Here is a 26,755-nt window from a genome sequence, read left to right as displayed (position 1 = left end):
TAAGATTTTTTTCCAACCACATTCCTTCCTCGAAGCTGACAGTTCACCACTATCCTTCCAGGTTTTAATAATGCGTTAGAGAGTTCTTCACTCAATTCCAGTGATTTCAGCAATCTCCTTTGTTGTTTTCTTGGCTTAATAAAAGGACAATAATTTGCCACTTCTGAAACACAGAAACATTTCTGTGTACATATATAAATACATTATACACACACACACACACAGTTGAAGTCAGAAGTTTACATACACCTTAGCCAAACACATTTAAACTCAGTTTTTCACGATTCCGGACATTTAATCATAGAAAACATTCTTTCTTAGGCCAGTTAATATAGCTATGTTAAGAATGTGAAAAATCAGGATAATAATAGAGAGAATTATGTATTTCAGCTTTTATATTTTTCATCAAATTCCCAGTGGGTCATAAGTTTACATACACTTGGTTAGTGTTTGGTAGCATTGCCTTTAAATTGTTTAACTTGGGTCAAACGTTTTGGCTAGCCTTCCACAAGCTTCTCACAATAAGTTGCTGGAAGTTTGGCCCATTCCTCAAGACAGAACGGGTATAAATGAGTCAGGTTTGTAGGCCTACTTGCTCGCAAGCTTTTTCAGTTCTGCCCACAAATTTTCTATATGATTGAGGTCAGGGCTTTGTGATGGCCACTCCAAATCCTGGACTTTGTCCTTAAGCCATTTTGCAACAACTTGAGGAATGCTTGGGGTCACCATCCAGTTGGAAGACCCATTTGAAGGCACCACATTCATCTGTACAAACAATAGTACGCAAGGATAAACACCAGTAGACGCATTCTGTCTCCTAGAGATGAACGTAGTTTGGTGCGAAAAGTTGTTCCCAAAACAACAGCAAAGGACCTTGCGAGATGGTGGGGAAACAGGTAGACAAGTATTTATATCCACAGCAAAACGAGTCCTAAATCGACATAACCTGAATGGCTGCTCCGCAAAGAAGCCACTGCTCCAAAACCACCATAAAAAAGCCAGAATACAGTATGCAAGTGCACATGGGGACAAAGATCTTACTTTTTGGAGAGATTTCCTCTGGTCTGATGAAACAAACTTTTTGGCCATAATGTTATGTTTAGAGGAAAAAGGGTGAGGCATGCAAGGCGAAGAACACCATCCCAACCGTGAAGCATGGGGGTGGTATCATCATGTTGTGGGGGTTCTTTGCTGCAGGAGGGACTGGTGCACTTCACAAAATAGATGACATCATGAGGAAGGAAAATTGTGTGCATATACTGAAGCAACATCTCAAGACATCAGCCATGAAGTCAAAGCTCAGTCGCAAATGGGACTTCCAAATGGATAAAGACCCTAAGAATATCTTCAAAGTTGTGGCAAAATGGCTTAAGGTCAACAAAGCCAAGGTATTGGAGTGGCCATCACAAAGCCTTGACCTCAATCTGAAGTGTGTGTGTGAGCAAGGAGGCCCACAAACTTGACTCAGTTACACCAGTTCTGTCTGGAAGAATGGGCCAAAATTCCAGAAACTTATGAGAAGCTTGTGGAAGGCTAACCAAAAAGTTTGACCCAAGTTAAACAATTTGAAGGCAATGCTACCAAATACTAACAACGTGTATGTAAACTTCTTACCCACTGGGATTATGATGAAAAAAATAACTTATACTCTCTACTATTATTCTGACATTTCTTATTCTTATAGTGATCCTAACTGACCTAAGACAGGGAATGTATCCTATGATTAAATGTCAGGAATTGTGAAAGTTAAAATGTTAAACATATTTGGCTAAAGTGTATGTGAACTTCTGATTTAAGCTGTATATATACACATACACACACACACATACATAAACATACATACACACACATGTACACAGCATCCTGAATGTATTTCACAGCGCTTCACTTTTTCCACATTTTGTTACAGTCTTATTCCAAAATTGATTAAATTCATTATTTTCCTAAATTCTACAAACAATACCCCATAATGACTACATAAAAGAAGTTTGTTTGAAAACTTTGAAAATGTATTAAAAATAAAAATAAATAAAAACGGGGAAAAAAATAAATCAAATGTACATAAGTATTCACAGCCTTTGCTGAATCCATTTTGGAATAAGGCTGTAACATAACAAAATTTGGAAAAAGTGAAGCACTGTGAATACTTTCCGGATGCACTGTATATGCTTAAAATAGTTAACATGATCAAGACAACTTAATTGACACTTGAGTGTCAGATTACAAAACCACCTCATATATACTGTATATATATATATATATATAAAAAGAAAATTCCTTCAGTCCAAAGTTATACTAGTTTTGAATTTAGTTTTTATTTCTATTTCATTTAAAAATGTTCACTCCAATTTAATTGGCTAGTTCTTTTTGTTACAATAATAACCTTGCTTCAGTTGAAAATTACGTTTCGGTAAAGGTCCCCCAAAAAAAGACAAGACACCCAGAGTACTTTTTACACAATGTCTTTTATTTTTTTTTTTTCTAATTACAGACTCATGGGTTAAAAATAAAATAAAAAAGGAAAACACATTTTCTCTTTTCTTCCATACCCACTCCCCCATCTGAAAAAGGGAAAACAAGAAACGAAAACAGAAAACCTCTCCACACAAATCTCCCGCCCTCCTCCCAAAAAAAAAGCTCTGAACCCCTCCTTAAGTAACTGATACCTGTAGCCCACGCATTACTGTTCCATCGTGCCCCAACTGCACTGGGCACTGAGAAAGACAAGGCCCTAGAAGAACCCTACCCTTCATCCTCTTTCTGGTCCTACCTCTCTCTGTCACTCAATCGCAATTGCTCTAGCTATTGCTGTATTGTGGCTCTGCCTTTCACAATATAAATTTGTGTGGTGGAAGTGTGCCGTGTATGCGCTGTGTATGTGTATGTTTTAACATGGGCCTGGTGCATCTCAGTGTTTTCATGTTGTTAAAAGCTCAGCGCTTGTTATTATAATAAATGCCTCCCGCAGTGGGCCGGTGGTCCCCTTGTCCCCCTCCCCCCCACACAGAGAGGATGGGGTGAGTGTGCATAGCGGGAGCAGAAAGAGAGAGAGATGCCGCCGAGACAGTAGGGGGTGCTGCGGCCACGGGAGGAGGGGTAGTCAGCCTCCACTGGTCCTGAAACCTGAAACGACAAGAAGTGGTCTAATATACAAAGAGAGAGCGAGAGAAGGGGGGTGGGGGAGAGGCACAGGGACAAGAAACAAATGGTTTGGAATGGCATATGGCAGCATGAGACAAGAGAAAAAAAAGAAAGAAAAAAAAAACAGCTTTTACGCCACGCCATTGTACAATCTTCATATGATGTGGAAGATGATTCAAGAACAATAGAACTTAAAAACAATGCTGAACTGTTGGAATAACTGAGTGAGGGATGAACAGGAAAGAACCAGTGCTGGAGGGAGAAAAAGGGAATTCTAGAGAGCACAGACAAATAATAGAATATGATTCTCAAATAGCACAACTCTGTGAACACAACATTCTTGCTATTGGAATTCCACATATTCACGTTACAATAATAATAATAATAATAGTAGTAAAAAAAAAAGAAAAAGTTAACATTTTTTTTCTGTTTGCCTTCGAGTGCAAACACAAGGAGGGCTGTCGGGTGAGAAAAGTCACAGCCAGACAAAAAGGACACGCATCTGCAGCCTGAGATTACATCATCATCTCAAATTACAACAAATGCCACCAAATCTCCCCATCGGCCATATTGTACCTTACCAGGGTGATCGCAATATCTCCTCACACGCATGCGCACACACAATCGCACACTGCGGCCAGTCAGTCTGTCTTTCCAGTAGATGCTGTTTTTTTTGTTTTTTTTTTTCTTTCTTTTTTTTCCCTTTTTTTTGTCTTTTTTTTTTCTTCTTTTTTTTCTTCCTTTTTTGAGTGGGGTCTTTTTTTCTTTTCTATGGGGACATGGGGTGATAGTAAAGGGGGGTTCATGGGGGTAGGGATGTATTAGTAAGGGGAGTACCACGATGTTGCTCGCCCTCGGCCCCTGGAAAAGAGAGAGAAAAAGAGGGTGAGTTCTTTTTTTGTGGTTGATTTAAGAAGACGGAACACCAATTATTGGGTATGAGGTTTGTATGTTTGTGGGTGAGTATTTAATGGGCCTTAAAGATTAAGGACAGGATATTCTGAGATGAAATTCTTCTCACCACAATTGTACAGAGCAGTTATCTGAGTTAATGTACTTATTCAGTGCGAACCAGTCTGGTCATTCTCTGTTGACCTCTCTTATCAACAGGCAATTTCCATCCACAGAACTACCACTCACTGGATGTTTTTGGCACCACACTGATTAAACTCTAGAAACTGTTGTGTGTGAAAATCCCAGGAGATCACCAGCCCATCTGGCTCCAACAATCATGCCACGCTCCAAATCACTGGAGATACAATTTTCCCCATTCTGATGGTTGATGTGAACATTAACTGAAGCACCTGACCCATATTTGCATGATTTTATGCACAGCACTGCTGCCACACGATTGGCTGATTAGATAATCGCATGGATGATTGTTGGTGCCAGATGGGCTGATTTGAGTATTTCTGTAACTGCTGATCTCCTGGGATTTTCACACACAACAGTCTCTAGAATTTACTCTGAATGGTGACTATGGCAGGGCGAGGCTGTGTCGTGATTCCGCACACCCGGCCCATAATCAGGCTAATTAGCTTAATCCGGCTAATCCGCCCTGCCACAGTGCCAAAAACAAAAAAAATCATCCAGTAAGGGGTAGCTTTGTGGACAGAAATGCCTTGTCAACAGAGTATACACCGACTAGTTTGATGACAAAGTGTACAGTAACTCAGATAAATGCGCTGTACAATTGTGGTGAGAAGAATATAATCTCAGAATGCTATTCTGATATGCAGGTTGGTGCCGTTTTGGCAGCAAGAGTGGGACCTACACAATATTAGGCAGGTGGTTTTTATATTGTGGCTGATCGGTGTATAAAGGGAAGCTGAGGAAGATTCTCCTACAGCAAAATGTGTGCATCAGTTCTATTTCAAGCATAAGAAATAATCTAGTGTCCAGTGTAGGGGACAGTGAAAGCAGTCTCTCCCTCTTTCTCTCTCTCTCTCTCTCTCTCTCTGTAAGGGCGGTTCCTGTGGTCTCTGTAAGGGAGAGATACGGAGGACACGAACCCTCATATACTGAACATGCACACAGTTACAGTCAACGACACACATCTCTGCTGTCTCCACAGATGGACTGAGCAACAGAGCACACATACATTAATAAATGCAGGAACATCCAATCAGTCGCTCAAACACAGCACGTCATTCACACAATAACCTCCTGCAGGAACAGCCCATGCACTTGATGGCACAGAACCTTCTGCATATTATTGGTTAGATACAAATATGGTCAACATTAGGCTGCAGGAATGAACCCTCCATTGTTATTCATGCAAGGGGATGAAAATGAACCAAAATTGTCTTTTCTGAACCAAACACACACTTGTCTTTTTCATGTTATTTAGAGCGGCACTTGACATCAGACCACATCAAATACATCCTCAAAAGTTACCTCTAGATTTTCTTTTTGATTCTATTGCATAATGCTGCCTAATTATAATAATCTAAATACACAATCTGACAGTCATCTAATAAAAAGAATTTAAAAAATATTTGAAATCTAAAACTAATCTGAATTATGAAATCCTATCGATTTGCTTCAGAAGACATTTAGCTATGTCTCCAGGGCACTTACTAATGCTCTACTCAAACAAAAGAGTTTAGTTGTGGCAGTGTAATATTCTGATTCATAAAATGCTTTTACACTCCTAGATCCCTTCATGAGGGCCTTGTGATCTCTCAAAAGAACAGAAAGCACAGGGCCCTTATTACATTTAAGGGCTTGGAACACAGAAGCAATCTATAGTAGGGACAATTTCTTTAAAAAGGTACATGGTAGACCATAGTAAAAAAAAAATTATAATCAGAGTTCCTATTTGCAACAACAGAAAAAAAAGAAGACTTATTCAATAGAGGAAAAGAGACATGGACAGCAGCAGTCACAAGAGAAAAAGATTCCAAATTTATGGTCACCTCATCAGCAGCTGTTCTTGAAACCCATTTCACAGCATTAAATGGGTAATTTACCCAAAAATGAAAATTCTCTCATAATTTACTCGCCTTCATGCCATCCCAAATGTGCATGAATTTCTTTCTTCTACTGAGCTCCAAAAAGCACAAAGGCAGCATAAACGTAATCCAGAAAACTCCATTAGTTAAATCGAGATCTTCAGAAGAGATATGATAGGTTTGGGTGAGAAACAGATCAATATTTAAGTTTTTTTTTTGTCCGCTTTTAAATTTGTTCCTGTTGTTTTTGGTGATTTACATTCTTTGTGCATATCGCCACCTACTGGGCAGAGAGATTTTATAGTAAAAAGGACTAACATCGCTCATATTCTCACCCAAGCCTTTTACATATCTTCTGAATATATGGCTTCAAAAACTGGAGTCATATGGATTACTTTTATGCTGCCTTTATGTGCATTTTGGAGCCTCAATATTTTGGTACCCCTTTATTTGCATTGTGAGGACCTACAGAGCAGAGATATTCTTCTAAAAATCTTTGTGTTCAGCAGAAGAAAGTCATACACATCTGGGATAGCATGAGTGTGTAAATTATCATTTACATTTTTGGGTAAACTATGCCTTTAACTTTTATTGAATCTGGAACATTCCTTTAATGCCAGGATAATAAAACAAAGAAAAATGTTATTAACTTTAATACAAAAAACTTTGCTAGATTTATGCTGCTAATAATATGGAAACAAGTCACAAAAGACTGTGAAAAGGATCTAGTACGAAGCTAGTGAGAATTTTTGCAGCCAAAGATAAAAAAATAAACTCCAAAACGCTAGCCAGCTGATATTGTCGAAAATCAAACCAAATCAACTGCATAGCACTGATCAGGATTTTATGCAGGTGCTTGCAATAAATAGGTCCAGTAAGTGTGCAGCAACAACACTCACTTGGCATCAACAAGGCGATGTCTTGAAACCTAGTAAGCTGCATACCTCGACTTAATTATTTGGCATCATAAGCCATCAGTGTGCTTATGATGCCCATAACGGTTGAAGGTTGGCAGCTTACTCCATTTTGACTAAAGATGGGCTGATGTATAGAATTTCTATATTTTTTTTCTATCTAGGGTTTGGGTTTTTTACAGCAGATACAGATCATTTTAATTATATCAGGATCTCTGTCATAACTGTCTATATATGTAAGCTTTCTTCACACTGTCACTATTATTTGAGTTTTCCTCTCAAGTAAAATCACTTAGTTTTTGCTGAAAAAAAGTTTAAAAGGCTTATTAAAAAAAAAAAATTCAAGTATAGGCTAACAAAATATTTTCTCCATTTAGATACCCCTGTAAAAAAATGAAGCTTAGTGTCAAACTGAAGACAAACCGATAACCCATAGTTGCAATTTCATTGTCATTATTTCATATAATTATTATTCCTCATTTTATTTCTAGCATTATATTTAATACATAATATTGTGGTATCTTAATATTGTATAAAGAATTATTACATTTATAAAATTCCTTCCCTGCCTTTTCATTTAGTTGAATAACTTTATTAATAGTTCATTTTTCACATGTTGCTACTTGAACTTTAATGAGAACACACGCTCTCTTGTGAGGGCAAGAGTTGAAAGCAAAGCTGAGAAAGAGTGCACGTTTCTGGATGGGTGCTACTATTGTTAATGCCATTTAATCTTCAGATATTTAAGATGTTTTAATTACACCACATCTTGTAACTCGCATTATTACCGAGATGCCTATGCCCGATGGAGACTGAGAAGCTGCCGCCATGAATAATAATAAGGACACTTTCAAAGATCATGCTGTTTTCCCTTTGCCTTGTCACATGTGAAATGTCACATTAACAGTACACAAACTTTTCATATACACCATACCTCTCCCACTGCATCCTTAACTGCTGAAACAAGTTAAATGTCTTACAACACTATGCCAGTATTCCCCACACTCCGATAGCCATGACAGTGCTGCTGAAGTCTTAAAGGAATAGTTATATTCTCTTATTATTCACTTAACCTGATGCCATCCCGGATGTGTATGACTGTCTTTCTTCAGCAGAACACAAATGAGGATTTTTAGAAAATGGAGCTCTGTCAGGTGCTTATAACAGAAGTACACTGTTTCCAGTTCTTTGATGGTCCAAAAGTCATAGGCAGCATAAAAGTAATCCATCTAACTCCAGTCGATCAATGAATGGCTTCTGAAGCAAATCGATACGCATGTGTAAAAAATAAATCGATAATTAAAAAGTTATTAACTTTTGAAAAGCACTTCCTGTCAGCAGCTTACGCAAAGCGTGTCGGCGAATTCACATGAGAATTTGGAAGCGGTGCTTATTTACAACAGAAGAATGAATGTCACACAGATTTAAAGTAAAAAAAAATTTCGACTTGTTTTTTTTCTTCCAATTTGGAATGTACACACTAAGTCCTTGTGATGTCGTAGTGACTGTCCGGGTGGCAGAGGCTGGATCCCATGGATCCCAGGCATAGCACATGTGGAGGCTTCACGCCATCCACCGCGGCAAACACACCCAACTCACCACACGCCCCACCAAGAGCAAACCACCTTATAGCGACCACGAGGAGGTTACCCCGTGTGACTCTACCCTCCCTAGGATTCGGGCCAATCTGGTTGCTTAGGACATCCGGCTGGAGCCACTCAGCATGCCCTGGGGGTTCAAACCAGCAAACTCTAGGGGTCCCCATTAATTTGTTTCTTACAAAAACCTATCGATTTGCTTCAGAAGACATTTGATCGACTGGAGTCGCATAGAATATTTTATGCTGCCTAAATATGACTTTTGTACTGTCAAAGGGCTGGCAACTGTGTAGTTCTATTATACGGACCAGACAGAGCTCCATCTTCTTTTAAAAAATCTTAATTTGTGTTCTGCTGAAGACAGACAGTCATACACTCTGGTACGTCATCCGGGTAAGTGAATAATTAAAATTTCTGTGTGAACTATCCCTTTAAAGGAGCCACGCGTCATTTGCAACATGAGCGATTGGTTTATGTGATAAGCCAAACTACCGATCGATGTGAATATTGGCCGATAACGATCGGAGCATCCCTAGAAATGGCCCGTCAAACATCATAATAGCTCCATTGCTTGATTTTAATCCTACTGTAATTTTTTCTACACTGTTTACAGGGTTCACACGAGGTATATAAAGTGCTAAAAGTGCTTGAATTTAGCTTTTAGAAATAGAAGTAGTGGAATACTTGTAAAATCGACTTGATTTAATGAAAAGTGCACAAGATTGAAGTGGATCGTTTACTCCATATATCAAAGATGAGGAATATAAAGAAGTAGGATACTGACTCCCAAACCTCTGGTGAGAGCAAAAAGGTCATTCCATGCCCAGAATCTTACACTGCATGAGGGGAAATGGTTAGGGATGATGGCAATGACTGTACATGTGTGCATTTAGGTTTCTTAATTCTTCCTCAGTTTTCCTTGTAACATGACAACACACAGGATTTTGTACAGAGAGTGCAGACTACAAAGCGTGGTGCAGATACCCCACACACTCAGAGGCATTAAACAGGGGCATACATACAAGAGGCAGGCTTTAATGCACTTTTAAACTACAGAGCACCACATAATTATTTAAAGGTAACAGGCAAAAAATAAATCATTAATAATTTAATTTCCATTCCTGATTTGTGTTGGACTCCACTGCTACATATCTCTGTGTGATGATGACTAAATGCAGACGGTGCCAGCCAAACATCACTTCAGTCATTACAATGGACTTCAGAGGATGAACTGATGCCAACTCCAACCGTAAAACATGGGATACTTCATATTCCATTGTCTGAACCTTGGACTTGGGATAGACCTCACCGAAATTACCAGCTGGTTGAACTGTGATGCACCTCACTGATCTCTGCCTGTATCACCTTGGTCTAATGACAGACTACACTCTTGAAATGCAATTCATAGACTATCAATTAATTGCCAACAAAAGCCTTCATCAGCCAAATAACAAAGGACAATGCAGCTAAATGAACTTCTGCAGTTAATCCAGGATGAACTTCAAAGACATTAGTCATTAATCTTACGAAATATTTGTTTAAACACTGACCCTTAACACTTAATTAGTTTAATAATTTTAAACCATGACTTGCACTGCACATAATTAAGTAATATTAGCATTATTTTCATGATGTTAGCCAGAGGGGAACTGGCCCCACATGTGTGTATTTATCTACATAGATAAAAATTACTTGACTTGAATAGAGGGGAAAGGAAATGAGAAAAACATGTCTGATTTTCAAAATGTTTCCAAAATGAGAAGACACAGACAAAACTAATCTTTCTAATTTCACAAGCACCGGTAATAGTATGCCATTCTTAAAAACATACACCCATGACAAATTGTAGCATCGGAGCATCTACACTTTTAGATACATTTCTACTTTTTTCCTCCATTCTGTTGTCTGTACTCACAGCCCCATTTGATAAAGAATACATTTAGCACTTAATGACAAACACCTAATATATACCTTTATCCTTGTATGATCCTTGATTACAGGCACAATACTTAAATACACACCTAAAAATATAGTGAAAAATTATTATGTATCTTCCATATCACTTCTACAGTTCAGAGATTGCAGATTATTAAATATGAAACTGCCTCCATCCTATTAAGAGTGGTTCTACTTTATTTCTTGAGCAAAACATCCTTGAGTCTCTGAGTTGCAATGGGTATCAGTTGGCCATGTTAACATGCACTCTCTTTAAGTACAGTCTGTCAGATATGCCCACTGCCCTGCTGCACACACAAGTTCACAGTTGCACTCTCTGTCAGGATGAAGCCTGTGTGTCCGTCACAGTCAGTGTATTTGTTGATATGGCGCTCACCTAAAGGCCCGTCCTCTGCCTCTGGGGGGTGTGTAGCCACTGTAGTAGCGCGCTCGTGATGAGAAGCTTCCTCCCCGTGAGCGGAATCGGGCCCGGGGGAAACCGCGGTCTGTGGTGCTAATACCAGGACGATTCGTTCTCTTGGCCCCAACCTGTATAAACAGTTAACAGATCTTAGGAAATATCCTAAATTTGACCTTCAAACTTGTTCCCAAATGTTATTGATTAAAAAAAAAGAAGTTAATCTGAAATAAACAAAAAGGTCCAGAAATTTGACAGCAAGTGTACGGTAAACTGATCTGGGAAAAGGGAACTAAATAGTCCACTTTTACCATTTCTTTCTGCATAAAATTCCAGCAATATGCAAAAAAATTAAATAAATCCAGGGTGCACCTTTAACTTGCATTCAATATCTCATCTCACCTTAATCTGTCTTCCTCTGAATAAGGACTCGTCCAGTGCCATGGCTGTCCTGACAGACTCCTTGTCTGCAAACTCTATATATGCAAACCTATAATGTGAACAGGGAAAATAGTCACATAAGTCCAAAATTAACACAAAAGCATATACTGATATTGCAGTGAATTATTTTTTATCTAAATTGACTACAGAGAGACTTATAACTTTTCAGCAAATATATAAAGTGATGCATGCATCACAAACTAGGTGCCCTTAAAGTAAGATCAAATTGTAAAAAGATTTTTGTAAATAACCAACATGTAAACAGAGCACAGTGTTTGCAAAATCTGTGAACGTTACCCCATGCAATGAAAATGTCAGCAAATTATTAATGGGAAACAGCTTGAGATAAAGAACAATCTCACACTTCTATGAAATATACTCAGTTGTTTATGGCCTCCAAGTTTACATATAGGAGGGTAAAATCTTTACACATCAGCAAAAGGCCATACTAATTACTGCCATGACCTGCAAAGAGCCTAGAGATTTGTATCCCAAAGTGCAGAGGCAAAAATAATGGAATATAAATCTTCATGTTTTAAGATCTATATTCTCAGGAAAAAGTGCTAAAGTTTTCAAATAATTCATGATTTTGCATGAAGCTAGATTTTACTTAACATAAGTTAACTAAATTAAGCTAATTCGCCAGTGCAAATATAAGAAGTGCGTTCTTTTTAACAAACAGCCACAGTTCAGTCACGAGTGAAATGTTTTAGTCCAAAGAATTACAGCAAGCACCTAATGTGTCTATTCTAAGCAGAGACTGTCTGCCATACAACAAAGAACATGAAATGACACACCATAAGATGAAAGGTGGTAGTTATGAAAGACAAGTGGAGGAGAATGTATTAATTACCCTTTGGGGTGTCCTGTAAACTTGTCACACAAGATGGTGACTCTGTTTACGGAGCCACAGCCATGGAAGTGCGCCTCCAACTCTTCTGCGGTTGCACCATAATCCACCTGCAAGAGAAAGATAGAAACATAAAATCGCACAGTTTTCTGTGATTTATCGCGATCAATCATGGTACATGAAAACATTAACATATAATTAAATATATTTACTTTATATATTGTCTGAAAAAAAATAGAAATGTTAAAATATAAAATTTTTTGCAGATAGAGTTAGACACATTTTTACAGGTATAAATCTTTGATAAAAGTATATGTTTACATGCCATCAAATCAGTGGACATGCTGTAGTTAGAAGTTGCATAAAATCTTCAGGCATTTCCCAGTGGATTTTTTTTATATACTGGGCAGATTCAATTCATAGCAAGCTTAAGATAAGCTAACGTGTACATTGTCAATTGGGATGGGTAATATGACGATATTACTTTTTTTTTTTTTATGCAAGAACAGTATGAGAATAGTTTATGAGAATGCTGCAGATGACCTCAGACATCCCAGCTCAGGAGGTGTTTTTAGTTTTTACTTTTTTTAACACTTTATTTTAATTGCTTTTTTGCTTTGTTTGGAGTGCAATTTGAATTTAGACAAGTATTTGAATTTTTTTTTTTTTTTTTAAATACATTTAATTTGATGCAAAATCACTCAATCAAGAATATTCACTGATCCCTCAGCCCGGGTGTTGTCGATGTAATTGGATATTGTGATATATACATACACACACATAAATATTAGGGCTGCAACAAATGATTAATTTGATAATTGATTAATGTAATGATTATTAGAACGATTATTGCAACGATTAATCATTAGCTCTCAACCGATTATTCAGCTTGTGCCCCGGCATGAAAGGTTGTATTACACGTGCTTACGAACAATAAAGAGGAAAACATTTTCTTTTAAAAATACCTCTAAATGACATTCACTGAATTAAAGGGGGAAAAATACTTTTTATTAAGTTTAAGAAATTCACTGTATAAAAAACTATCAAGAGTTTTTGTCTTGTTTTCCATTTAAAATGGTCCAACATCCTAAAAACAAGATAAAATTTACTTGAGTACCATCATATAAAATATTTAAACTTGCTTTAAGAGGATATATCTTAAATATAAGTGTATTTGTTTAACTTGGTTATACTTCTGCGAGAGCAGTAAAGACAAAATATATGTATATTCAAAATCTAAAAGCATGTATAAATATATTGTATGCGGCTTCTCAAGTGAATTTTTTTTTAAAGGATTTCTAGATATTTTAAAATATTTGTATTTTTAATATTATATTCAACATTCTCAGATACCAATTTTTTCTTCTGCGTTATAGCTGCTATAGAAAATTTACATTGTTTTAAATGAGCTTTAGATATTTATTTTGGAAAACAAGCAAAAACAAATCAAAAACATTTTACTGCAGTGTATTATGGGGTGAATACTTACTCTCTCAACTTTGTTCACTTCAGTCCATCTTTAACTCACAATAAAACAATCTCTCTCTTACTAATAAAGCTGCGTATTTCCAATTTTCTTCACAATAAGAAAAGCACAGTGAAATTTTATGATTCAATAAGTCGTGAGCCATCACGTTATAATCTAGCTACAGCAAGCGTAGAGGGGCGGGAGAGGGACGAGCGTCCCCACGACAGAGTGTGCATCAGTCGAGTGCAGTTTCAATCTCTCCCCCTTAGATCGGGACATTCGTGCAACTCATACAAGAGGCACTGACTACACAGAGAAATGCTACAGTCGGAGTTTGTAGTTAATTACATGATTGCTTCTGTATTATTTGAACTTCAATAAAGCTAGAATGCATTAAATAAAACACTGGGGTGTTTCCTTTAAAGAGCTCCGACTCCACTTATTCCACAACGAGAGTGCTTCTGTATTTACTTATTTTGTATAATTCCCTCATACTTTGCGATCTACATACATCACCTGAAGCAGTTTGGAAAGTTTAGTGTGCATCTGGACTGTGCACTGTGTAATTCTTCCTCTCCTCAGTCACACGCGAACTGTAATGCAGCTCTCACACATCATCATTAGGGTTTAATGTGATCTCATGTTACGCTAAAAGATCAAACGACTATTCGACAATGTAAACTGTGTTGACATTTTTTTTTTTTATTGTTGACGTTGCCGATAAGTAATCGTTTCAGCCCTAGTACATATATACATATACACACACACATACACATATATATATATATAAACGTATACATACATACATACACACACACATAATACAAATATATCTGTACATTGCTGCATTCATCTTTCCGTCGATCCTGACTATTCTCCCAGCTCCTGAAAAACATCCTACAGCATGATGCTGCCACCACCATGCTTCACTGTAGGGATGATATTGGCCAGGTAATGAGCGGTGCCTAGTTTCCTCCTGAAATGACGCTTGCCATTCAGGCCAAAGAGTTCAATCTTCGTTTCATCAGACCAGATTGAGAATAGAGAATTTTGTTTATCATGGTCTGAGAGTCCTTCAGGTGCCTTTTGGCAAACTCCAGGAAGGCTGTCATGTGCCTTTTACTGAGGAGTGGCTTCCGTATGTCCACTCTATCAATCAGGCCTGATTGGTGGAGTGCTGCGGAGATGGTTCTTCTTCTGGAGCTCTGTCAGAGTGACCATCGGGTTCTTGGTCACCTCCCTGACTAAGGCCCTTCTCCCTCGATCGCTCAGTTTGGCCAGGCGGCCAGCTCAAGGAAGAGTCCCGTTGTTCCAAACCCTTCTTCCTTGAGCACAGGCCACTGTGCTCATTGGGACCTTCAATGCTGCAGAAATGTTTCTATACCCTTCCCCAGATCTGAGCCTCAATACAATCCTGTCTCAGATGTCTACAGACAATTCCTTGGACTTCATGGCTTGGTTTGTGCTCTGACATGCACTGTTAACTGTGGGACCTTATATAGACAGGTGTGTGCCTTTCCAAATCATGTCCAATCAACTGAATTTACCACAAGTGGACTCCAATCAAGTTGTAGAAACATCTCAAGTATGATCAGTGGAAACAGGATGCACCTGAGATAAATTTTGAGTGTCATGGCAAAGGCTGTGAATACTTATGTACATGTGATTTTTTTCGTTTTTATTTGTAATAAATTTGCAAAGATTTTAAACTAACTTCTTTCACGTTGTCATTATGGGGTATTGTTTGTAGAATTTTGAGGAAAATACTGAATTTAGTCAATTTTGGAATAAGGCTGTAACATAACAAAATGTGGAAAAAATGAAGCGCTGTGAATACTTTCCGGATGCACTGTAAAACTCTCACACACACACATATACAGTATCTCACAAAAGTGAGTACACCCCTCACATTTTAGTAAATATTTGATTATATCTTTTCATGTGACAACACTGAAGAAATGACACTTTGCTACAATGTAAAGTAGTGAGTGTAAAGCTTGTATAACAGTGTAAATTTGCTGTCCCCTCAAAAAACCTCAACACACAGCCATAATGTCTAAACTGCTGGCAACAAAAGTGAGTACACCCCTAAGTAAATGTCCAAATTGGGCCCAAAGTGTCAATATTTTGTGTGGCCACCATTACTTTCCAGCACTGCTTTAACCCTCTTGGGCATGGAGTTCACCAGAGCTTCACAGGTTACCACTGGAGTCCTCTTTCACTCTGGTGGATGTTAGAGACCTTGTGCTCCTCCACTTTCTGTTTGAGGATGCCCCACAGATGCTCAATAGGGTTTAGGTCTGGAGACATGCTTGGCCAGTCCATCACCTTCACCCTCAGCTTCTTTGGCAAGGCAGTGGTCGTCTTGGAGGTGTGTTTGGGGTCGTTATCATGCTGGAATACTGCCCTGCAGCCCAGTCTCCGAAGGGAGGGGATCATACTCTGCTTCAGTATGTCACAGTACATGTTGGCATTCATGGTTCCCTCAATGAACTGTAGCTCCCCAGTACCGGCAGCACTCATGCAGCCCCAGACCATTACACTCCCACCACCATGCTTGACTGTAGGCAAGACACACTTGTCTTTGTACTCCTCACCTGGTTTCCACCACACACGCTTGATACCATCTGAACCAAATAAGTTTATCTTGGTCTCATCAGACCACAGGACATGGTTCCAGTAATCATTGTCCTTAGTCTGCTTGGTGTCAGGGTCTTGGTAATCTTCTTACAGCCTAGGCCATCTTTATGTAGAGCAACAATTTTTTTTTTTCCAATCATTATAGAGTTCTTTGCCATGAGGTGCCATGTTGAACTTCCAGTGACCAGTATGAGGGAGTGTGAGAGCGATGACACCAAATTTAACACACCTGCTCCCCATTCACACCTGAGACCTTGTAACACTGACGAGTCACGCGACACCGGGGAGGGAAAATGGCTAATTATGCCCGATTTGTACATTTTCACTTAGGATGTACTCACTTTTGTTGCCAGCAGTTTAGACATTAATGGCTGTGTGTTGAGTTATTTTGAGGGGACAGCAAATTTACAATGTTATACAAGCTGTACACTTACTACTTTACATTGTAGCAAAGTATAATTTCTTCAGTGTTGTCACATGAAAAAATATAATCAAATATTTACAAAAATGTGAGGGGTGTACTCACTTTTGTGAGATACACACACACAGGGTTTTTCCTGGCTCAAAATGAGGACGAGGTGGTACCATACTGATCAAATAAATTATGTTAAGAACACGTAAACATTGGCTTTGCATTAATACACTCCTAATGACCTGGCAACTGAATAATAGTGTTAATTTTGTCATCTGTTTTTTTTATTTAGTCTTAGTCCTGTTCAAATGTCCTTTTTAGTTTTTATCATATTTATTCAACCTTATCCTATTTGTACTTATTTATTTTTTTCTATTTTTAATGTAGTTTTAGTCAATGAAAACGGTTGAAATTTTAGTCATATTTTAGTAACATTTAGTCATAGACATTTTAGTCACTGAACACTGTAAACATTTTAGCCATAAGAGTATTATTGATGAGCATTTGTCAATCTTGTAATATATATATATATATATATATATATACACACACACACACACACAAACACACATTATTGTTGTCATTTTAGTGTTATTTTTTCACATAAGATTGATCTTATGATGATCTTTTCAATGATGCAACATGTTGCAAGCTGCAGACAGCGGGGGTGAGAGATGAGCGTCTCCGTGTTAGAGTGCTCATCAGCCAGCGGAACTTTAAATCTCTCTCGACTCCCGATGGGATTGGGTTGATCAGCCTTGCTTTATTTTGTAGGTATAGTATCATAGTACCACCTAGCGGTTCGCCGGTTTCATTGAGTTGTTTTTTTTTCTGCAACCAACCGACCAATCAAAAACTGGTCGACCAAGACTCTTCTCATCGACTAAAATTTGGTTGACTATTAGTGGGCAGCTCTATAAAAAACCTAATGGAAAAAGGCAACTCCACAGAATGAGATGCTACCAAACAAGTCATGAAAATGAAGTGGTGCGTGATATTAAAACAGGTGTGACATATGTGCGGTGGCTTCACAATGTTGACACAGAGCAGAAATATGTAATCTGCTAACTGTGTTACACGATGGTGAGTTTTAATTGTATTTTTTTATATAATTACATTTAATTTTGAAGTTCCAAATGTAGGCATTAAAATATTTTTATGTAAAATATAAACCAATTTTTATTGATTTTCCAGAAAACGTTTAACTCTTTCCCCGCCAAACACAGAATTTTCCATGTTTTATGAAAAAAGCTTCCCCGCCAAACACAGAATTTTCCGGGTTTCCGTGTTTTAGGTGTTATACGGTAAGGAAGACACCTGCGCATGTTTTGAAAGAGTACGCAACTCTTTGATCAAAGAAACAGACTGCGATCGTCTCAAACATGAAGAAGTGGAGTATAAGAAGCTCAAAATATCAGACATAAACATGCCTTTTTCTCAGCTTTTTGTCTGAAATGTTGTTTTTTGACAAAACCTACCTCTGTTCAAGTCGCAATAAAAAAAGAACAAATGAATATAAAATAAAATCGTTTTTTTTGCCTAAACGCAGAGGCCCAGATCTTTATTTTGATATATAGCATCTTCATATATTCATGGAAGAAAATATTCTGCGGCCATTAAAGTTTAGCGAAAATCGTCAAAAACCCTGGCGGTGGCTGGCAACTTTTTTTTTAAAACGCTGGCGAGGAAAGGGTTAATATAAAATTATCTTAATTTTTTTTTATGCATCTCGTATTTTCTTTAAAATCCATATATAAAACACTTTTAAAAAAAAAAAAAAAAAAAAAAAAAAGGGATACTGCATTAATTGCTGAAAAAATTAAATAAAATCACATTAAATAGCTTGTGACAGACTAACAAATGCTAGATGAACAATTAAACGTACATTTCCAACGTAAATAGACCTCCCATCAGCTTCCATCTTCTCTTCAATGGACATAATAACAGGGCCGGCTGCAAAGAAAAAAAAACATCCACCAATGTATGATTTTAAGTGCAAGTTTGCAATTTAAACACATTATCTGCAAGGTTATTTCATAACTTCACGGCTGAAATCTAGGTTTTGTTCTGTTCCTTGATATCTTCTCTCCATTGACCTCAAACAGTCCAGTGCTCATTATACTTTTCCCTCTAATGCAGTCCTATTTATCAGCACTGTCTGTTCTGCAGTGTTCTCTTTCAGTACTCCTTTGTGCACAATCTTTCCTCAGACTTGCTCGTTTACCCTCCCTCCCTCATTCGTACAGTCTCACATACCAGGTGGAGGACTGAGGTTCATCTGTTTCTCCACCTCGTTCTGTAGCTCCTTCAGTTTCTCTGCCTCTTCCTCCATCTCTCTCACACGGGCTTTAATTGCCTCCAGCTCCTGAAAAGCCAAAATAATATACATGTATAATCCACATCCTTCCATCAAAATCTATCACACAATTACATATAGCATATTACAAACATAAAATTGCCACACACACAAAAAAAAAAAAAAAAAAAAAAAAACTATTTTTAAGCACTATATTTACTAAATTTCACACTTAAATTTTGTAAAACAAAATATATATATATATATATGTATATATATGATATATATATATATATATATATATATATATATATATATATTGTATTTTAAATGGTAGATTCTTCTGATTTCTTTTTAGTCATCAAATTTTTAATATATATATATATTTATTTTTCGCACATGAAGAAATTGTTAATATATTAGGATGAAGAAAATATCAGTACACACACAGTAGTCCAAGAACCATGGATGGCATGTCACATTAACAATAGCATTTTCTCATAAAACACTGAACCAAACCAACTGCACATACACTGTATAATGAATAAGACATTTACTTATATCACACGTGAAGCGCTTTTACTTTGAAGTTGCACTCATGCAGATCCAGCGCGAGCAGGAATCTCCTGACAGTTTAAACAGCCAGGATCACCTGCTTTGATTGTCATGGACTGACTGTCATGATTTGTGAAGAGGAACTATTTATTGATCCTGAAGTTTTGATTCCGGCTGATAGAATACGAGCTTCAGGTGAAAATATTAGATTGAAGATATTACTTGACGAGAAGAAAACGTTGGATTTTCAAGAGATCCGTGAATTACATCTTTTTAAACAAGATATCTGCATATTTGCATATGGCATATAATATAACTGTATTGATATTTGCCTTTTATAATTAGAAAAGTTACAGGGAACTGCTGAGGACAGACTGTTAGAATACATGCTTCAGAGGAAGATTTATGAGCGCTCCACAAGACAGCTGGATCTGCTGAATTGGTTGGTTTATTAAATCTGTTTAAATGAGATATGCTAATATTTGCAGACAATATATCATATTATTTTTATTGATTTTTGCCTTTTATCATAAGACAAGACAGTTCAAAGTTACAAGGAACTGTTGAGGAGAGAGAGGGAGAATGAAACAGGCGAGCACTTTAATATTATGAGCTCAAACGCATCTGCCACAGCTCTGATATGCGGACCATTTAAATAAGGCTGTGTTGCATACTGGTCTATTATTGTAGTAACACAATGGCACCAGAGTTTCCGCTAGAAAAAAATGGTGCCGGTCGCAGAGGTTTCGTTTTACGGACATTTTGATGATATGCCGGTCATATATATCGCCGCTTAATTAGTCAAGTTGAGGAAAACTGGAGGCAGTCTATGTAACTTAAAAAATGACATAATCAGGCCGTATAGAATGCAACATATTATTATTAGCTTAACTTTCAAATAGACGAAAAAAAAAACATGAACGTCCGATTGGCGTCAATCAACGCCAATTGTATTTTACTGTGGTTTCACACACATTCACTTTTTGAAACATTGAGGCACGGATGTACCTAATACAAATAAATAAAACATCTCCAGTTAACTAGCAGATCATTCATTTAGTCCGTTATTAAATAAGAGATCTAGCGCTAAAATCTGTTGTTTTTTAAATCAAGCTGAGCGCTCGTGTCCGCTGCTATCAGTTGCATGGACGACGCGCTGCGCGAGTTGCGCAATCTTCACTAGGACGCGCGTTTCAATCTATCGCCGTTGCGGAGACTCTCTATTAATTCCGGTGAAATCACAAAATAAAATGCACACAAACGTGTCCCTGCTTGATATAGACTGTAACCATGCACTGATGAACATAGGCTATTCAGTTTTGATGATAGAGAAAAAAAACTGCACGAATGCGCGGATTAGAAGCACTGATCTATCTATAATGAGATGTTCCTGATTCACCATCGTCTGGCCTCTGAAAAAAGCTTTTAAAGCTAGTCTGCCTGGGCCTGGCCATATTTGAAACGTCTCACTCAATCGTTCGTTGTTTAGGTCTATATTGCAGCCGTTTTAGGCGTGCGCTTTATTTGAAATGCAGCATGCGATGTTGTTTCATAACTTTCAAACGATAGAGCCTGTTCCTTTATAACATAGCAAGAGATCGGTGTATTTTTGCTTTATACATTTTAGGCTTATTCTCAAATTCAGATTGTGTTAGGGGGACGGGATTATTAGGCAATTTTAATCGGACAATTTGGCCGGAGAGATTTAATTTTGTCGGACATTTAATTTTTTTACCGGCCAATGTCCGGTAATTACCGGACAACGGAAACCCTGAATGGCACATAACAACAAAAACTGTGACTGATCATTTACATCTCTCAGTTGCTTCACATGCAAGCAGGCGATTCTCAGCTTCCTTAAGAAACAAATCGGCAAAAGGGGAAAATGTCGGCTGATGACGATAATTAAAAAAATCAAACTAATCACTAATCAAACCCTGTATTGGGCATATTGATACCAATTACTTGGCATTACTTAATCCATTTTTTAATATAAATCATTTGGAAACTTTGATGAAGAAAACCTGGGAAAAGAGAGTTCTTGGAAAAAAAAATGCATTAACATTCATTATTTTCAGCAGTGATCATAGTTGTGTTGGGAAGTCCAATTCTCAATATTCACCCGTTCTTTTACATCATCGCGTAATGATGTCACTGTACATAACGCATCGTGGAACACAATGAAACACATTCAATAAAGCCATATGTAAGCGCATATTGTTGATTATTACATTTTATTTAATTAAGTCATAATAATAATGGTGTTTATTGTCATCAGTGTTTCATTTAGTTGTCTTACAATACATAAGCACCAATACTAACAAATGTACTGTTGATGTGAGAGCTGCTGTAACCGAATTAGTGTACTGTTGTCTCGCGAACTGTAGTGAGCAAATCAATGTACTGTTGACGTGAGACCTGCTGCGCCCGGATCATTGTACTGCTTACTCAAGAATTGTTGCGAGAGAGACAGCCCTTTTCCACCGAAATTGCGATGGATCTCGTGATGACTATGTGCTCCACTGGTTCATGACCGGGGCAATCTGGAGCCATTGTAAACAGGCCGCACTTTTCCACTGACCTGAGAGCCGAACGGTGACGTAACTGATTACTGTCTACATGGTGGTTTCACGTGACTCAAACATAAACAAATATGGTGGATCACAGTGTTTGTATACAGCTTTTACTCTTTTTTTTTTTTTGTGGACATATTTAAACATAAGGCTAATGCAATCGAGTATTATTACATTGCTCAAGATCTACTCTAAAGAAGACAGGTAATGTAATTTCAGTATGAAATATGGCTTACCTTGCTAAGTTCTGTAAACGGTTACAGTTAAATCATTTTAAACATTGGTGTAGTAGATGGCTGTGTATTTGAATTTGTCATCGCATATAATATTATTGATTGAGAATCCCACAATTTTACTTAACAGATAGCCACGATCTTCCAAAGTGAGTAGCTGGTCAAAAATCTGCTTATAGAACAAAACAATGCACAAAATAAGATGACAACAGTGTAACGAAAGCTAACAAAAAGTTGGCAAATTTAATAACTTACTGAGATCAGTTGCTGTGGACATCAGCGATTCACTGTTTATCACAAGCGTTACTGGCTGAATTCAATGCCCCAGTTAGTTAGCAGGTTGATAGGTGTCAGAGTAAAAAACATTGCTGCTTCCTCCACAGTTGCATTTTGCTTATGTCCTTTCTTATGGTCATTGTACTCCCTTAAGTGTTTTTCCAATTTGTTTATGATTTGGTCAATTGACCGATTGAAGGCAGCGTGCATCACCGAAATTCTTTTAAGTATTTTTTTTCCTTTGCAATCTCTGAAGTTTATCTCGGATCTTCATAAATACCATATCGCAAGTAGAACACTCATTTCATCGTGTTACCTGAACACTTTTGATGTCTGTGTTTTTTTATTTATTGTTGTTATAGAGTGAAGTACGCCTTGCTGCAGACTAGGGATGCACCGATACCACTTTTTCTCTTCCGATCTGATATTGGAAATCTCATTATTGGCAGATACTGATCCAATACCAGTGTTGTTTTTTTGCATAATCAGTTTAGAATATCTTTACAATATTGTGTGGAACTAATTGGGTGTACTCTTTAATATGTATAGAAACACAAACCTCTAACTACACATTATTTCAATATAAATGTACCGGTATAGCTTATTAAGAAACACTTTATTGTTAACTAGTATACTGGATAATGTAGCAGCAAAATGAACAGTAATTCCAGTATAAGTCATCAGTAGAAAAGAAGCAGTTTTCTTTTTTTTGCAACATTTTAAACTTGTATCTGGACTTTAAAGGATTCAGCTCTCTTTATTTTTTTCAATTTAGTTCAAATACATCAGTCCACTTTTCAATCATACAGTTATTTTTTGGAACCCATTCAACATAAATATTATAATAATATATCTCAATCATGCACCTTTATCTTTTAAACCCTCACGCTTTTATTTTGACATTCTGAACTCTCCAGGAAGTTCTGTATGTGTCTGTTTGTAGGCAAGTTCACAGTAGTTTAATTCGCTTGTTATTCAAATTCTGGTAAAACAAACACCTCCGGTGCCGATCTAAATGGTCACCCATTATTTGTGAGCCGAACTTTTGAGCATCTACATTAGAGATGATGTTTGGGAGTAGCGCTCAAATATTGCACATCGCGTGAAGTGTGTGTGTAAACCAAGGAGCACCATTCACTGACGTGCAGAAGATGCGCGTGCATTTTATATATTTACGTATTAAACACAGTTTTTTGTGATTCACAGAGCTATTGCACGTTTTCAAGTGGCACTGAATAAAATGCATAAGTCATATTAACTACTTTAATGGTGTTTTAATGGTTCTTTTATGTCATTTTTGGAGCTTGACAGTAACAAACATGACTAACACACAGTATCGGATTTGAATTGGATTCGCCGGAACGATAACCAATCCAGGTATCGGAGCATCCCTACGGCAGAAGGTAGCTACTGTTGTTGTTTGGAAAAACGAACATGGTGATAAAATATTTCCACGCACCCTGACGTAATCGGTTCCTGCGTAGAGACCATCAAACTTTTGGGGCCAGTGTCGAACCAGGTTTTTGCCCCGGAATGGCCTTTTCTGCGGTGGAAATATGTGTAACAGTTCAAGAATTCACACCGGGCCAGGAACCCGCACCAAAACCATGTAGGTGGAAAAGGGCTATCAATGTACTGTTAACTCAAGAGCTGCTGCCTCAGATCGGTTTACTGATGACTCAAAAATTGTTGCCAGTGGATTATCTTCATTCGTTGATAAAACGGTAATACAATCAAGTCATAAACATATTTCCAGTACATTTTATTTGTTTAACTCTCTGCTTTTCAGCTAAATACACCACATACATTTCGCCATCACACGTATACTAAGTATCAGCAGCTCATCAGTTCTCAGAGTGTCGGACACCTCTGAAAGAGGCGATTAGTTCAGTGTACTGTTGACTCGAGAACTGTTGCAACCGGAGCATTCAGTCCGATTTGTGAACTAGTTGGAGAGGTTCATTGCAAAGAAGAGTTAGGAAAAGCAGATATCACTAGTTCTAGGATTATATTACTCCTGGTTATCGGCTCATTTCGAGTCTGAGTGTAAGGCACGTCTGAGAGACTGGTTAAGATATTATTCGGAGTAAATTTTGGATCAGTGTTGACTCCAGACTTTAAGTGTTTCAAACGATAAAGTCCGATATTGTGAACTGTTTCAACTCTTTCACTAAAAAGAACAGGTTCAAAAGAACGATTCATTCACGAACTGGACATCACTAGATCCAAGACACAGCATGCATATTCATTCTCACACACGTCACAAGATTATGCACTTGAGGGCTTTCAAACTGCCTTTCATTTCCAAAGTAGACTGTCCACTCTGCAAGACGTCCTTGCAGCACAGTTTTGGATAGTAAAGACTCCCCCCTAAGCACGATGCCATCCGTGCACGCACCACTGTGAGTGAGCAAACACACTTTTGGTGTGTGCGTGTGCACGCGCACAGTTTCGGAAGTGCTGCATTGCAGGGCATTGGGAGTCGATCCCTCCTAAAGATACACAGCACGCATGTGAAGGCCCCTTTACCCAGTTAAATCAAGCAAGTCTAAACAACACCTTTATAACAGTTAATATTTATAACCCATAAGTATATATGACGATCTGCATACAAAGTGACTCGAATGATTAAATACTGCTCATAGAGCATATATTCTGATTGAAAGAACAAAACATGCATGCATGCATGCATGCATTCAGCACGTAATTGCATGACCTACTCTTTCCCCAGTAAAGTTGATGTGTATGGAGAGAGATGCACCAGTCCAACCCTGCACCGCACAATTGGAAGCCAATACACCATCTCCATCCCAAAATGCATCAACGCCAATAAGCAGCGTTTAAACACTAAACACGTCGTTAACAATGATCATGGCAATTGCAGATGTGCGTTAATATATGCTAGGCAAAACTACAGTGCAATGAATCGATTCCTTTATTTGTTACCAATTCGATGCCATTCAAAAACTGATTTTCCAAGCATCTCGCGTTCATTTTTCCATGCGTGACACATATCGCATAACAGTTTGTTTCTTTTCAGAGGCCGACAACAACCTGCGTCTGTTCGCGCAAATTTAACTTACTTTTGTACGCGATAAAATCAGCTGCAGACAACATGTAATAACGCTGATAAGAAAAGAGGCGTGTTTACCGTGAGCCGTCTGCTTCTTTACGGATGGACCCACACTACTGCGGCTAATGGCGGCCTGTCCTACCCTCGCCCCTGTCTATTATATCTCCCGTCTCGCATTTTTGCGATGAATGTTTTTTTCCCCCCACTAGGTCGACAGATCTGGTGCAGAGGAACCCAAAGCGATGTTGCGCCAACATGGCGGCCAGCAGCACGCATTCTACATTCTACAGCACTGCGTGAGCCACAATGGCGGACAATCCGACCTGGCATAACCGGTTTCACGCTCTCATGATTATTTGGTTGCGGTTTGGAATTTCCACATTTTTTATTGATATGGTATTTACATGGAAACATAAGGCAAATATATATTGTTTTAACACGGGTCTAGACACAAAACTAAAACCTAATGTTATATAGCGAGTATACTGCGCCCTTCACTCACCGGATCTTCAATAGCGGCCTCTCCCTCGTCTAATCCCGGTTCTTCGTCGCCGACGCCTGGGTCTTCAAGTTCTGAGTGACCCGGATCTGAGTCCAGCAGAGACTCCTCTGCCAGTCCGTTACCGAACTCCGCCATCGCCTGATTCCCTGTGGTCTGACACGCCTCGTGGCTGCACTACAGGCCGCGACTCTCGCAAGAGAGGATCAGGGGAGGGAATAAAAAACGGCGGAAAACGCCGCTCACTAAAGTTAAAATGGGGAATAAAAAGCCCGTATCGTTTCCTCTGGAGCTCCAACGTGTCCTCCAGCGGGGGGAAATCTCACTTTAACCAGATATAATTAGGTTTCGTTTAACCAATACCTCACACGCTACTTACAACTCTATTTACATTAGAAGACAATTTCAGAACAGCAAATGTGTATTCTTCGCGAGGGCTAGTAGTGTGTTCCACCACAAAAATGGAAGCCGTGGGCGGC

The 26,755-nt window shown here is 38.1% G+C and overlaps 1 protein-coding gene across 3 annotated transcripts; it reads right to left on the bottom strand.

The window, feature by feature from the left end:
- Positions 1 to 2,459: 2,459 nt before the first annotated feature.
- On the bottom strand, positions 2,460 to 26,755 carry LOC127633971 (polyadenylate-binding protein 2-B-like). 3 transcript variants are annotated; one of them, XM_052113340.1, is made up of 7 exons: positions 26,280 to 26,755; positions 19,028 to 19,136; positions 18,657 to 18,724; positions 12,255 to 12,361; positions 11,363 to 11,450; positions 10,940 to 11,091; positions 2,460 to 3,123 (listed from the first exon to the last, which is right to left on the bottom strand). In XM_052113340.1, exons 1-7 carry the CDS (start codon positions 26,412 to 26,414, stop codon positions 2,934 to 2,936), a joined length of 849 nt encoding a protein of 282 aa, XP_051969300.1. In that variant the 5' UTR covers positions 26,415 to 26,755; the 3' UTR covers positions 2,460 to 2,933. The 3 variants fall into 3 exon arrangements, with proteins under 3 accessions (XP_051969300.1, XP_051969302.1, XP_051969301.1); XM_052113342.1 differs by lacking the exon at positions 26,280 to 26,755 and adding an exon at positions 25,856 to 25,981; XM_052113341.1 differs by having other exon boundaries at positions 2,983 to 4,002.

This window comes from Xyrauchen texanus, chromosome 41 (assembly GCF_025860055.1).
Source record: "Xyrauchen texanus isolate HMW12.3.18 chromosome 41, RBS_HiC_50CHRs, whole genome shotgun sequence".
Taxonomy (NCBI): domain Eukaryota; kingdom Metazoa; phylum Chordata; class Actinopteri; order Cypriniformes; family Catostomidae; genus Xyrauchen; species Xyrauchen texanus.
This window is presented reverse-complemented; position numbering and strand designations above follow the sequence as displayed.